Below are 15,268 nucleotides of genomic sequence, written 5' to 3'. Positions count from 1 at the left end.
TCTGTTCTCGCAGTACTTTCACAAAGGGATGCCAGGCTCCAAAAAAGAGTCTAACAAACCTTAGTTGGAGGCAGATGGGAAACACCAATTGCAAAGCCTGCTGTCCTTCAACTAGAATGAGCTTTATATCTTCCAGGTACTGAAAAACCTCCTGAGACGTTGCCTATCTGAATACATCACTTAATCTTGTAGAAAGCCCCAGGACTGAGGGGTTCTTGCTGTTAGAAATTGCATCAAGTAACCTTATTGAAGATAAATGGCTTTGAACTTTCATGGCAACAGTGATGAACTGCTTCAACATCCATGCGGTGCAGGCTGAAAAATCAGAGCCTTCAGACAAAGAAATAAACTTATTCAAATGCAAATGTGAGATTTGGGGCAGAGGTTTCAGGTGATCTTAAAAGCACTTTCCTTATTGCCACAGACTGGATGTCTGCATAGCAAGAGTCACTTCACTGCCAGTCAGGTCCTATTGGCTTGCGTTCAGGAGAAACTCCGATAATCTTCCTTTCTCTATTAAGGGAGACCACTTTAAAAAGTAAAGCAAACACTGTCATGTATGAAACAAGTCTGGAAAGGATCTTTCTTTTCAGACAGGACTGCCTGGCCAGCAGACTGTGGGGAGAGTGCTACATCTCCTACCTGTTCAGGGTGAATCCAGAGTTGCAAGCACAACCTACGTAGACACTTTCTTCATATTACAATCCCTGCTTCAACTATTGAAGATAACAGCTGTCAGGCAGCTGGCTTGAAGCTTTTGATGACTTTAAGATTGTTCTCTAAAAATCTACTAATATCGACTTCTAGGCCAAGATGGTTTTAGGGCACAAGACAGCGAGGCTCCGCTGAGGCTCTGCTAGGTTCATCGGTGTGTGTGCATGGGAGGGATGCAGGAAAGCCCTACATCTTTGCCTCTGCCTTTCACATCAGGAGCACCAGATACACCCACAGGGATCGGTTTGGGTCTCTCCTAGTAAACTGTGGCAAATGGCCGGACCACAGAACTGGATGCCACTAGTTCTAGAGATGTTCAGTACATCAGCAGCCAAAATTGATGTGAGTCCCTCTCTTAGCTTTGAGAATTAAAACAGGGTCTTGCACAGAAACATTACGCCCATTCATATCTCTGTCAGATGGCTCCTATTTCGGGGTACGGGTTCCTCTCTGGCTTCTGATGATAACAGTAGGCTACAAAACATGGCTAGGTGCTACCGCACCTTCCACAGTAGGGTCCTGATCCACAGAAAGGTCTCTGGGAATGACAGTAATATAAATGAATAATAGTATAATATACTAACATAAAATAATAATGCAGTGATACCTTTTAGGGCTGATAACATCTTTAAAAGTAGCAGCTGATACTGAAAGGGATCATTACTCAAAACGAGCTTCGGGTGATGCCTGTACTTTTGCCTTATTGAGATGTGGAAGAAAATATCCAGAAGAGTGACAGTCTCAGGGCTACCCTGATTCCTTGAAGAAATGCTGAACTAAAAAAAAATTAGCTAGAAGAGTCCTGAGTGAAGCAGAAATATATTGCTGTCGCCTCTGGGCAGAAGTTTCTTGTGACATGTGTCCTTGGAAAACGATTTCAGTGGCAGAGAGGCTTGAACTTCAGCACGTTACAGCCCCTGCTCTGTCACTTCCAGAGTTTTCGTGAAGAAATACTTAACCGGGACTGCAAAAAAAGAGTATAAATATCCACTGAATGGTGTGACCAGTGTGAGAGCTGCCAAGGAGGTTTGTCCAGCCTCCTCTGGGTAAGCCTCCACGTGGCTCCTCTGCTGGTTTGGCAAAAGACAGGGACAGCCCCAGGTCTGAGGAGGGCTAGCTGCATTCCTGACAGCCTGTAAATTGTTGTTGCTGTTGTACAGCGATTGTATGTGGTAACTCCCATGCTGAAAACCGGCGGAGATTAAACCTGGGCCCTCCAGCTGTGTATGTCTGTACCGGCTGATGTTGACAGCCAGGCTGTGGGTTATGGCAAACTCACCGGGCCTAAAGCCTGTTATGCAAGACTGACATATGTTGACTGGTAGTTACGTATACACTGAGAAGTCATGTTGAAAAAACATTTCTGCATGAGATATGTCCTTAGCGTATTGAGGGCGAGCACTTAATCATACTGTCTGTGCTGGATCGCATCTCACCCATGCCGCCTGACTGCTCTTCTTCTCTCAGCTGGAAACCTGGAGGAACCAGAGCTGAGTCACTGGCCATGCAGGTGTCCAGGCCACTGAGGCCAGCACAGAAGTACTTCGGGAGTGTCTGTCCTGGAGAGCCCATGACTGTGCATAGAGAGAAACTTCAAACAGCACAGACCCAAATGCTGACAAGTCTTTGAATATAAGCCTTAACTTCAGAGATCCTCCCATCCAGAGAGAAACAGAGCATTTCTTTCTGCAAAACGCACTTGTCTTCACTCAAGTTGCAACCTAAGTGAAAGCCCTACCATGGCTCATGAAGTTTCCCTATGCAGTGATGGTTGCACTTCCCATTCAGACTTGATGGCTATCAAATGGGCCACACTTTGGGCTCGCAGTTCCTCAGTGACCGACATGACTGCTTTTCTGTGTAGGTCCAGTGTAGCTCTTCTCCAGAATTGATGATGCTCCCCAGGTGCAGGCTTGCTGCAGAAACCCCGTCTGCACCATTCAGCCACAAGATCAGAATGATCCTTTCCAGCCCTAGAGCTGTAAAGCAGTTATGTTCACACTGCATTGCTGTGAGGTCCGTGATCCGACTACAGGTGAGCCAGCACAAGCATCAGAAGCCATCCTGCCATAATAGTCCAACCACTGTACCAGGTTAAGTCACTTGCTCAACCCACGGTGGGTCAGCTGCCCATCCTGGAGCTAAATGAACCCTACAGATTGCAGCCATCTACAAGGCTGATATATTGTTTAACATGATGAACCCCATTTTCCTCTCCTGCTTGCCTTGAGCAGACACAACAGCCAGTCCTAGAGACAGGTCTGAACCATCACAGCTAAGTTAGGAGCTACGCTGCAGGTGGAAATTGACAGTGGGACAAAATGGCACCAAAATCTAACTAACTCGGATACAAGGAGTGCTGGAGTTCATCAGCAGCTGAAAACAAGAAGAAATGCGGATGCCAATAAGGAGGATTATGGCAAAGTGCCCAAATGCAAATGTGCCAGGAAAAAGACACTCCTAGGCTACAGGTCAAGAGGTTTTTCTGGAGCAACCTTTAGTTTTGGTGATAATGCCCTGGCAGAAAGCTGACGCAGCTTGGCTTTCAGACCCATTGGGCTGGGCAGCAGCCAAGAACAGCATTTATTCATTACATGTAAACTGAGCAAATTGCCCAGGGAAGGGAGTCAATAAACACGGAGCCTCACGGCACCATTTTCACAGAGCGACCTTTCAAAGTATAATTGCATGTTAAAAGACTTGATGGCAGTTGTCTCTGATCAGAGAAGCACTAACCGAGCTAGCTTGGGGACTTATTTGTTGTCAAGAGGGAGTGTGTTGGAAAAGGGCTGTGTAGTCAGAGGCTGCTTTTGGCTAGCTGCCACATGAGGCTGTGATCAGGAGAGGTCCTCCTGACTCCTCAGCTACACAAATGTTTGGTCTCAGGTCCTCTAGGGAAAGGCAGAAAATGGTGATGCTGGGAAGCATTTTCATTGTCACTAAAAAGCCTATGGCTTACTGCTCTCTTCTCATCCAGTGGTGATGACTGCATTCAAATCACTTTGTCTGGGGGAGATTTTGATTGTGGTCATGATAACGCATGATCCTGAGAACGGTCCTCAGTCCCTCGGACCACAGCCTTCAGGCTGCAGCTCCAGCTCAAGCACCGTGATTCGATATGGGGTCACCACCCCCACGGCAGAAGAGCCGTCTCCCCTCATCACCCCACCCCAGAGCAGTCTCCTTCCCTGGCAAGCAGCCTTGCCTCCAGCCCAAACACCCCACAAAACTATCCTTATTCCTCCACAGGTAGCAGTCCCATCCTCTTGCAGTGATTAAAGGCCCTCACCTTAATTCCTCTAAAAAGAAAAATTCCCAGCTGAAAAATTGAACCCAAACCACCTCTATGTTATGTCAACATAATTGCACAAGACTTCATACTCCCAAAGGGTTAGGGGATCCTGGCTATCTTTCAGCCTTGTGTTAGATGCCACATGTCATAACACAGTGTCATTTCCCAGGATAGACACATTTGACCCTAAGGCAAACTAGCGTAAGGCATTGCAAAGCGCGCAGGAGGCAGAAAACCAGCAAGAGACTGTGAGACAGGCTTCCAGTCTCAGTTAGCTAGAAAGAAGCATCAAGGAGTGCAATAAGGAGTGCTTGAAGCTGGGCTGGCAAAGTGGGCATCCCTGAAGCTCAGCAGAGGACTATGGAGAAGAAGAGGGGTTTCTGGAATGTGACTACTCCATGATTTAATTACAGTTCAGGTCACTTAATCCAAATGCTTAGCTTAACCCCCGAGATGCTGAAGGTGTGTCCATGTGGGAGCATCAATGACAGTATCTTCAAAAGCCCATTTTTTCTTTCAAAAATCAAGCAGTACCACTCTGCTAATGCCTCTAGAAAATTAGTCCTCTGAGAAACTGAAACTGTTCCTTTTTGGATGAACGGTACATGGCTGTGCCACTTGAGAGCCTTGCTACGGCAAAGCTCCTAAAGCAGCTGCTTCATTTAAGGACCAATGCATAGCAATTTTTTCCTAGGACTTCAGTCAGGAGATCTATGCATATGCTTAAGCATTTCAATGGGCAGGGAAGGACTAAGCACAGACTCGAAGATAAGCATGGATAACCTGCCTGAACCCAGGTGAGGTATGCCAGATTGGAATTTAAGTAAAGAAAGTGGCATAGGGGTAGGTAAGACATTTACTGTACAAATCCTAAGCAGTGTTTTCTTCAATACGTTTTTTGACATATACTTGTATTTGTTAGCGTTCATATTCCACTGTCCCCCCCAAATATTTGACATCAACTTGATATATTACATTGTATGAAGTGCACTGCTTTAACATACAATGATGCCTCAGAGAGAATTTCTTAACCTGAACCAATGTATATAATTTTCTAGAAATCCTTATGATGATGTATTACATGAAAGAGCAGCAATAAACCCTTCTATTGGTATCTGTAAAACATTTCACAATGTCTGCCATGAAAAACGCCATTAAATCCTATTTGGCATTCTCAGCTTGTATCACCTGCTTGTGTTGGAGGCCTACTTTTATGAAGAGGGTAGTGCATCACGAGAGGGTAGAAATGAAATATTAGGAAAAAAAGAATAATTGCCAAAGTGCACTGCTTGCAAAAGCTTGCCTTACAATTTGTTATTGCCTACCTTTAATCTTCTACAGTCGCAACCAGTTTGAAAAGAAAAGTGTCACCATCACCAAAGGCAAAACACAGGCCCCAATACTCCCAGTTTGGGCTGTCCCCAGTTGCTCTTGTGAGCTGGATTCAGCACCGCCTGTGTTTGGTGGCGGGAGCTTGAAAACCCACGTGGGAATCAGAGCTTTGGTCCTGTGTCTAGCCCAAAGCTGGCCATGTGGGGAAACAAAGAGAGGGATTCTTGACGTTTTCTAATCTTTCTGTCATTTGACTAAATGGAAACAACGCGAGACTGCTCCTCATTGCTTGCAGGCTTTGGGGAGTGTTCTTTCTTTCTTTCTTTCTTTCTTTCTTTCTTTCTTTCTTTCTTTCTTTCTTTCTTTCTTTCTTTCTTTCTTTCTTTCTTTCTTTCTTTCTTCTGGACAATTAACAGACTTTAACACTACCCCATAAGCTGTTAAGGACCTTCACAGTTTAATTCTTTAATTTCAGGTTGGTTATTTGCAAGATCAGAATTGGGCAGGATCTCTAACCCTATTGCCTGTCGATTCCTTTTAACATAAATCTTTTTCTTTGCTTCTTTATTGCCAAAACCTGTTTCAGGCACTCATGAAGCTTGCTAGAAATTGCCTTGAAAAGAGCTGAGCGATCAAAACTGACCAGATGTGCAAGATGAATATTCATGGTTTATTGGAGCAACCTCCACCCTTTTCTCAGAGCAGGGTACCTTCAGCTGACCTGTTGTCTCTCGTACAAATTACTGCCTCATTACCACTCATTCCTCTGGAACCTAGCTGCGAGGGACATCGAGCTCATGTTAAGTAATTCAGCAAAATAGTGAAAGAAAACTGTATCTGATCCAGAGTGGAGGCACCTGAAATTCCCTGCCATATGTGCAAATGAAAGCGGACTTGAAGGGACTACAAGAATCAACTTCTCCCCTTGGACATGAAGCATGGATGTTTTCCCCTCTGATTTTAGACATCTGGAAGATAAGTGCCTGGGCCTGCACAGGTCACCTGTAGTTTCCCTTGCAGAGGGTGGAGGTAGGGCACTTTGAGGATGTAACCCATTTCAGCTATTTAGACACCTGCTTTGGGAGGAAAGAAAGAAAGAAAGTCATTACATTGCTCACATCACCCTCCGCTCTTTGTTGGGGGCTCAAATCTCCAGGAAAACCAGAGTGAAACCTACCCCAAATACCGCAGGCTAGAAGCGAAGGGTGCCTTGTGCTTGCACTCCTGCCGTACGGTAAAATTCCCCAGGGAGTTCATTCATTTACCAGCTGGCAATAACAAAAGGTTACCGAAGGAGCATCCTGGGCTGTGGGTTAGCATCGGTCTCCAGTTCGGCAGCAAACAGAGAATTTAATTTCCGTTGCCCTCTCTTTCTCTGGCCTGCCGGCACAATCCTAGACTCTGTTTCAACAAGGTCTAAAAAAGAGGACTCTGCCTCTTCCGGGATTAACAAGTTTCTTCATGGCAGACAAAAAAAAAAGAGCTGATGAGGGAAGAGGGAAATCTGGCAGGTGAGTTTCCTCCACTTCCCCATGAACAAATACCCCAGTGGTTGCAGAGCAGTCACTGGTTTGTAGAGAAGGCAGTTGTGCCTTCAAACCCAAGGCAGGAAGGGTCAGAGTGCTTTTAGTGGACCAAAACGATGTTTGGGGAAGGCAGTGTGGAACTTCCTTTAATACAGCCAAATTTCATGCACAGCAAGAACAGGGGCTAAAAATAGCCCGGGATGCTAATGAGGGCCTGGCGCACACCGTCTGTACGACAAGATGATGATTCTTTTTGAAAATGCAATAATTTAAGGGGTTGTTTCATTTTGTTCCTTTCTGCTGCTGCAAAGTGTTCAGAAACATGAGGCTGTTTGGGTCTTCAATTTTTTCTCCTTAATCTTAGGAAAATGAAATGTTAATGGACAAAGAGGAAAACGACTAGAAGCAAGAGCTGCTTTATTTTTCCCGAGGCTGCTCACACGTGATCGGCAAACAAAGTGGGTCAGAGAGGGCTTTCATAACATTTCAGGTGGATTTCCACACAGCCCAAGATGGGGGATCAGGATATTTCTTACACAGAAATACTTTGATTCTCCCCAATTTGTAGGTGCTGGGGGCTGAAGCATCCACACTTTTTTTATTCCAGCCCAAAGCTTAGACACGTGGCTTGTGCAAGAGATGGACTACAAGCTCCAGCTGGATATTTCCACAAGCTTGGGACACTTCTGCAGCCTCGCGGCCCTTTCCCAGGTTCTACACTGTCCCCCGGGAGCGCACGCATGATGTAGCCTGTCCTCTGTTGCAGGCACCGCTGGGAGCTCTCTGTCCTGAGCTTGGTCACCTCTCCTCCTGAAACCCACCTGGCAGCTCCACGTTAGCCCGGGACACTCGGTTTCGTGGGACACCCGATTCCCCGGCTGCCCATAGAGCTGACATGCAGACTTTCCCTGGGCATGAGACTTCTCGCCACCCTGGGAGAGAGACGGGACAGAGGGAAGGGCTTGCTCGTATCTGTGAGCAGCAGGGGCACAGCAGAACCTTAATCCAGCCTTGGATACAGTTGCTGGTGGTGAGGCTGAGCCGCCGCCAGCTCTGGTGCACCCAAGCAAAATTGCCCAATGGTTCAGGCATGATGAGGACATTGCATGGCGCAGGGCTGCGTAAACCACATCTCTGAAGGAAACCAGGCGGAAAATGAGAGCAGGAAGCTAGAAGTCTTTATGAAGCATATCTTTTTTTCCTGTCAGAGACAGCCAACTGCCTGCCTGTTAACAGCCTACATCGGTGGACCATAAAGCACGCAGCAGATCAGGAGCTGTTTTCTGGCACACGCACACTTGTCTCCTATAAATACTACTCTGGGAGGGAACAAAACAGGTATTGTCTCTTAATGCTCCCATTAAACAGAACCACACAGGTGGTAATTAATGCATCATGACATGATGACAAAGTGTAAGAAGAAATTGTTGCAACAAAAAGTCACCACAAGAACAGCAGGATTCAGATTAGTGTTCATTTCGAGATCGACTCCTCCTTCTTTGCTTGAAGAGCTAGGGACCAGCTATTCCACATTATGAAAGATTTATTTGTCTGCTTTCTTGAGTTTCGGGTCATAATGGAGCTTTGTTATCTTTAATAGATTCATATACTCCTTCCCTAGTGCTTTGTCAAATAATAATACTTACAAGGCAGTAAAAGGAAAAAGAAAACACAAAGAAAAGAACCACCCCGTGTCATAAGTCCTGGGTAGGTGAATGTGTGTGTGCACTTCTGTGCACGTGTGTATAGGAGAGGAGTTGTTTATTGCACCGTCCAGCACAGAATGAAATAATTTATGTACCATCTACATGCAAATGTATATTTCATTTAGGTAATAAACTGCACCCTTGTATAATTTACCCAAACAATGGAGCTGTGAGGACACGGCTACTAATCTTCAAAAATCAACTGTGCCTTTTCAAAAGGGATTTTTGTCTTTCTGTGAATTGATCAAACTTGACAAGTAATTTCAACCTAATGTTCACGGCTAGCCTCCTCTCTCCTCACCATCTGTAGGTGAGAAATCCTATTTTCTGGAAGTGACAGAGTAATGCAGGAGGCTGCAGACATCTGTAAAAAAAAACAGAAGTGGTTTTCCCAGAGCTACAGGCAAAACAAGGGTGAATTCAGGAAGGGTATGAGTATTTTTGAACAAATTATATATTCTTCATGCCTGCAACTGTCCACATGGAGTCATGTTTTTTAAGCCCCCAAGTTTAATGAGAACAACTGAGAGATTAAAATGTCTCTGTATTTAAAATACTATGGTAGAAATGCTCCAGTGGAATAGCCTTGCTCTTGTTAACAAATATAATAAAGACTCTCAGAAGAAATTAATTCTGAAACTTATTGCATCAATGAAAACTGCATTATAGACAAAGAGACTGAATGTAAACTCAATTTGCTTGCAGATTTATTTATAAAAATATCAGCTTTGACTGAAAGCTGATCAGTCCTACATCAAGCAATACAGGAGAAATTGGAAAAAGGCCAGTTATCACCCTGCCAGGATCACTGACATGACTGAGATTAATCCAAAACAATTTGCACAGCTACAAGAAAGCTTGTGCAAATTTTGTTTTTTCTCCCAGGAAGTACAATGCTAGCTTTTTAGGGCCCTTTTTGGCCGTACCAGGACACTTCAGGGAATACAGATCAGCCTCCGTGCACCAGTGGATGGAGATCCTGGTATCCTTAGGCTGAGAGTATCCAACCCCAAACATAAACACATCTGTGTGCAATCCATATAAATACACCAACACTGAGGGAGTAATTAACTTTTTTACTTAGAAAACCTTCTGTGCATGTTCCCCCTTTCTGGGTCACTGCTGCTCCTGAGAAATCATTCAGGGCTATTTTCCCTAGCAAGTAGGAGGTCCTCATGTGGGACACCAGGCGCCCTCCAAGGTGAAAGGTTGGTTTTTTTACCATGCCTACATCTAGAAAACTGGACCCAGGAGTGTCCCCAGCTGCTGGGTCCTGTTGCACATCTGTGCCCTGCCTCCAAGAGCCCCAAGCCAGGCTCTTTCCCACACACGTGCTCTACTTCCCAGGCAGAGGAAGCCCTTACCTCCTCTCTTCACCCCTCTTCTGGGGCTGCTTATTGTCATTTTTTGGGGCAGACCTGCTAAACATAAGCTAAAGTACTCATTTCATAAGGATGAGAGGGATAAGTGGTGGCCAGCAGGCAAGCTATGACTCAAGGCCAGCTGTAGGTCAGGTTGAAGCACCTGGCTGTACAAGGCACAAGGAATGGCTGGAGGGTGGCAATTCACTTTGGTGTCACGAGAGTTTTTGAAGTTCTGAAATCTGCTTTAACTTTCCCATCACAAGAAACCCCATAGCTTCTGATGGTTTTCACAGCAGGGGATTATGTCAAAACAGATTGAAAAGGTCCTTTGGAAGATTGAAAAGGTCAGGGCTTTCAGGTCTTTCTGTATTTCTCCCCCTTTGTTTCCATCCCTTAAGGGTATAACCAGACAGTCCACCTCAAACTTCACTAAAGCATAATGGGAAAACACAGTCAAAATATATGGCCACAAAATATCTTCTTCAGGAAAAAAAAGAAAAAAATAGAAACTAGCAAAAAAATACATTTTTTAACAACAAAAAAAAAAGTTCTCTGCAACTCTCCTAAGCATGTTTTCTTCTCAGACATCCCAGCTGAAATTAAAATTAAGCTTCTTTCTGTTGTTGGGTAGGTGGACACTGTGTTAGCTCATCAATCAAGAAAATTATCTTCATCTCAAGGTCTGGTCATTGCTGGTTAATGTGGGTCATGGGGTTTTCTGATTGCACAAGCGAGAGCTGATCCCCTAGATTTGCCCCATGAGGGCACTGGCAGCAATAAGTCAGTGGAGCAGTGTTAGGTTGGCCATGCAAAGAGAAAGACAAGATTTTTTTGGTCACAGAACTCACCAGAATGGGATTTCTGAGCCAGGAAAATGCCAGATACGTTTGTTTCTATTTCAATATGGGGAATAAGATTTCATTTCCATCCTGTGTAAATAAATAGTGATTTGCCAAAATATATTGGCCTCTAGAATCACAGAATCATAGAATCATTTAGGTTGGAGAAGACCTTTAAGATCAAGTCCAACCGTTAACCTCACACTGCCAAGTCCACCACTAAACCATGTCCCTAAGTGCCTCATCTACTCGTCTTTTAAATACCTCCAGGGATGGGGACTCCACCACTTCCCTGGGCAGCCTGGTCCAATGCTTGACAACCCTTCCAGTGAATAAATTTTTCCTCACATCCAATCTAAACCTCCCCTGGTGCAACTTGAGGCCATTTCCTCTCGTCCTATTGCTAGTTACTTGGGAAGAGACCAACACCCACCTCACTACAACCTCCTTTCAGGTAATTGTACAGCGCAATAAGGTCTCCCCTCAGCCTCCTTTTCTCCAGGCTAAACAACCCCAGTTCCCTCAGCTGCTTCTCACAAGACTTGGTCTCCAGACCCCTCACCAGCCTCGTTGCCCTTCTCTGCACACGCTCCAGCACCTCAACATCCTTCTTGTAGTGAGGGGCCCAAAACTGAACACAGTATTCGAGGTGCGGCCTCACCAGTGCCGAGTACAGGGGCACGATCACTTCCCTACTCCTGCTGGCCACACTGTTTCTGATACAGGCCAGGATGCCATTGGCCTTCTTGGCCGCCTGGGCACACTGCCGGCTCATGTTCAGCCGGCTGTCAACCAGCACCCCCAGGTCCTTTTCCGCCAGGCAGCTTTCCAGCCACTCTTCCCCAGGCCTGTAGCGCTGCATGGGGTTGTTGTGGCCGAAGTGCAGGACCCAGCACTTGGCCTTGTTGAATCTCATACAGTTGGCCTCGGCCCATCGATCCAGCCTGTCCAGGTCCCTCTGCAGAGCCTTCCTACCCTCGAGCAGATCAACACTCCCGCCCAACTTGTGTCATCTGCAAACTGACTGAGGGTGCACTCAATCCCCTCGTTCAGATCATTGATAAAGATATTAAGCAGCACTGGCCCCAAAACTGAGCCCTGGGGAACACCACCTGTGACCAGCCACCGACTGGATTTAACTCCTTTCACCACAACTCTCTGGGCCCAGCCGTCCAGCCAGTTTTTTACCCAGCAAAGAGTCCACCCATCCAAGCCATGAGCAACCAGTTTCTCCAGGAGAATGCTGTGGGAGACGGTGTCAAAGGCCTTACTGAAGTCCAGGTAGACCACATCCACAGCCTTTCCCTCACCCACTAGGCAGGTTACCTTGTCATAGAAGGAGATCAGGTTGGTCAAGCAGGACCTGCCTTTCATAAATCCATGCTGACTGGGCCTGATCACCTGGCTGCCCTGTACGTGCTGTGTGATGGCACTCAAGATGATCTACTCCATAACTTTCCCCGGCACCGAGGTCAGGCTGACAGGCCTGTAGTTCCCCAGATCCTCCTTCCGGCCCTTCTTGTAGATGGGTGTCACATTTGCTAACCTCCAGTTCACTGGGACCTCCCTGGTCAGCCAGGACTGCTGATAAATGATTGAAACAATCATTGTAACAACATTACTCTTGTAGGTAAAACAAAACAAAACAAAACAAAACAAAACAAAACAATGCCTCTATAATCATTCATAAATTTCTTGAATCATCCAGTCTTGAAGAATGCTATTTTTTTCCCCTTAGACCTTTGGGCTCCCTGAGGCTGTGAGCTTAAACCCATGGTGAGGTCAGAGAGTTAGACTCCACTGATGAGAGCTCCTCTCCTCTCCTCTCCTCTCCTCTCCTCTCCTCTCCTCTCCTCTCCTCTCCTCTCCTCTCCTCTCCTCTCCTCTCCTCTCCTCTCCTCTCCTCTCCTCTCCTCTCCTCTCCTCTCCTCTCCTCTCCTCTCCTCTCCTCTCCTCTCCTCTCCTCTCCTCTCCTCTCCTCTCCTCTCTAGCTGTTGCTCTGGGCCATCTATCAACCATTGCTCAAGTCAGGCAGGACTGGACCTGCAGCTCCCACCATCAGTAGAAAAAAGTTCATCAAGTTCTCTAAATCCTTTGGGTCATTGAGGGGAACAGGGAGAGAGCCCAATGCCAATGAAACCTTCATTTTTCTCTGAAAAGAGAGGCAGCAACCTAAGTTAACTGCCAATTTCCATAAAGCCGTAAAAGTCTGGCAGCATTAGTAAGATAGGATTCAGTCCGCAGCTCCTCATTATTCAGAGGGATGGGAGGATACGGAGATGCCAGAGTAATCTGGAGCAGACAATGAAAGTTGTCGAGGCTCCTCTGATTAAAACTGCAAATCCTACAATCCTAACCCTAATCCCCCCCGTGGAAAGGTTAGATTAGCCTGGGTCCTGAAGAAAGATAACTCTATCTTTTCCTTAAGTTACACGTTAAAATTCAATCTCCTCCCAGGAGACAGCATGCATGGATATTGCTTTTTCTCTCCCCCTAATTAGGAAAGTATAAGAAAGTAAACGCTGCTGCTTGCACAGTAACTGGCATAGCGGAGGGGGCTGCCTCTGTGCTCTCTGATTGCTTTATTAGCACGCAAAGCCTACCTACATGGCCAGGGAGGCTGAGCGAAGGGGGACTTTTCCAGCCCTTGGGGGCTAAATGGTGTTTTGCAAGACGCTGAAGCAAACTGTCAACTTCTCCTCCCATCTACACCGGTGTGAATCTACAGCAAGCGGGCATGCTGCCAAGGAGAGCCAGTCTGCTTCCTCAGGCCTCGCACAGTCCTCTGGTCATTTGGAGCTTTTTTTTTAATGGGATTATTTTCTGCGTGACCTGCGCACACCAGGGGTGATCCCGATCACCCTGAGACTCCTGGTCCAGCCAAATCTTCGCATCCCTAAAAGCTGCCTTTAATGTCAGCGGGACGGGCCGTGAAGGCTGCTTTCTCAGCAGCACGCCGGAGGGATGCATTTATGTGTTTTGAACTAAGGAACCCACACCCCGCAGCCAGGGCCTGCAATGGCTGACGTCCTCTGGGTATGGGGACACAGGCGGCAGCCAGTGCGATAGGCGTTCAGAAGATGCTCAACGTCAGCGCGTGGTGAAACACTCTCCCCTCTGGCATCCTCCCGCTGTGCTTCACTCCAGTAAGCCCCCAGTGCATTTTTTCCTGGCTGACGCCCCAGCCAGAGCAGAGGCAGGAGCGCAAGCCTTCTTTGCGCAACCAACAGGGAAGGACCGAAGAGTGCAGAAGGGCTCTTTCCAGCTCCCAACAGTGCCAACAGTTCCTTGACACAGCGAGGCACATCCTTGATGAATTTCCCTCCTTTGACTTTTCGAGCCACTGTGCCTCCATACAGGGCTGCTGGTTTTCAGCAGGAAAAGACCAGTTTTGGAGGATGGATGGAGCAGAGAAACCCTCCTGGAGAAGTGCAGCCACCATGGAGCAGGGGACCCACTGCAGAAGCCCATGCCACTGGAGGGCTCAGCAAGCCCCTCCGAGGGGCACCAGGATGAGCCTCCACCTGCAAAATGACCCTTCTCAAAGCCCAGAGAAGACGACAAAGCAGCAGCCAGCATTAACGTGACACTTTTGTCAGCCGGGCTCTGACTGTGCTCGGATGGAGACAATAATAACTCGGTGTCATTTTGTTTCCAAACCAAATACGGATGAGACCTTTGAGATCAACTGGAAACCCTGCTGATGCCTTTAAAACACATCCATGGGAGGACTGCAAAGCATTAGCCGTAATATTTTTTTTGTATGGGATAACTATGTTTTAAGAAGGGGAGAGCGGTGCTCATTAGCAGCACAAATGTACCAACCTGTATTTTCAAGCTATTAATATGGTGGCTAGTGTTAATGGAAATATAATAGAATGAGATGCTTTTAAAAGTATGGGATTTAGCAGAGTCAGGAAAAAAAAAAGACATTAATGACATTTTAATAAGAAAATCAGCTTGCAGAAATTTTACAAGTAATGATTATTTCCTTCATTTGACTAGCCTGAATAGCTTTGTCTTTGCTGGGATGCACTTGCGAGGTGTGCACGTGAGGACAGCGAACGATGCATTACAGGACACAGCTGTGACTGTCCTGGAAAAGAAACGTGGTTCAGGATTTTACTGTCTGCCTGGATGAGAGGCTAGAGCCTGTCCATATCCTTTCCTCTGAAGAGCAGGGAAGGCTGTCGGATGTGCTTAGGCCACTGGCTGCTAGTCATCATCTCACTTCTCAGCTCTCTCAATCTATCCTTAGATTCACCTTCTCTCCTCCTCTGAAGCTAGAGCTGAGGCTCTTGACTTAGGTAGGGCATCTTGTCCTCCAGGAGCATGTGCACCCAGTTAGGCACTCAATATAAACCCAATAATACACGGGATCTCATTATTGCACATGCATGTACTCGTGCACACCTTTTAGAGGTTTTCTCTTTGCTAGGAAGTGACCGATGCTCTCACCCACCTCTGTGGCGTGCTGACATGGGTGGACCATTAC

At 46.5% G+C, this 15,268-nt stretch overlaps 1 protein-coding gene across 1 annotated transcript in view; it reads left to right on the top strand.

Annotated features, from left to right (window-relative positions):
- Positions 1–5,968, top strand: part of SIAH3 (siah E3 ubiquitin protein ligase family member 3) — a 61,207-nt gene extending 55,239 nt beyond the window's left edge. The window contains exon 3 of the mRNA XM_076344672.1: positions 5,925–5,968. Within this exon, the coding sequence (XP_076200787.1) occupies positions 5,925–5,934 (10 nt within the window). The 3' untranslated portion in view covers positions 5,935–5,968. The remainder of the gene's footprint in view (positions 1–5,924) is intronic.
- The last annotated feature ends 9,300 nt before the right edge of the window (positions 5,969–15,268 follow it).

This window comes from Aptenodytes patagonicus, chromosome 1 (genome assembly GCF_965638725.1).
Source record: "Aptenodytes patagonicus chromosome 1, bAptPat1.pri.cur, whole genome shotgun sequence".
In the NCBI taxonomy this organism is placed as follows: domain Eukaryota; kingdom Metazoa; phylum Chordata; class Aves; order Sphenisciformes; family Spheniscidae; genus Aptenodytes; species Aptenodytes patagonicus.
This window is presented reverse-complemented; position numbering and strand designations above follow the sequence as displayed.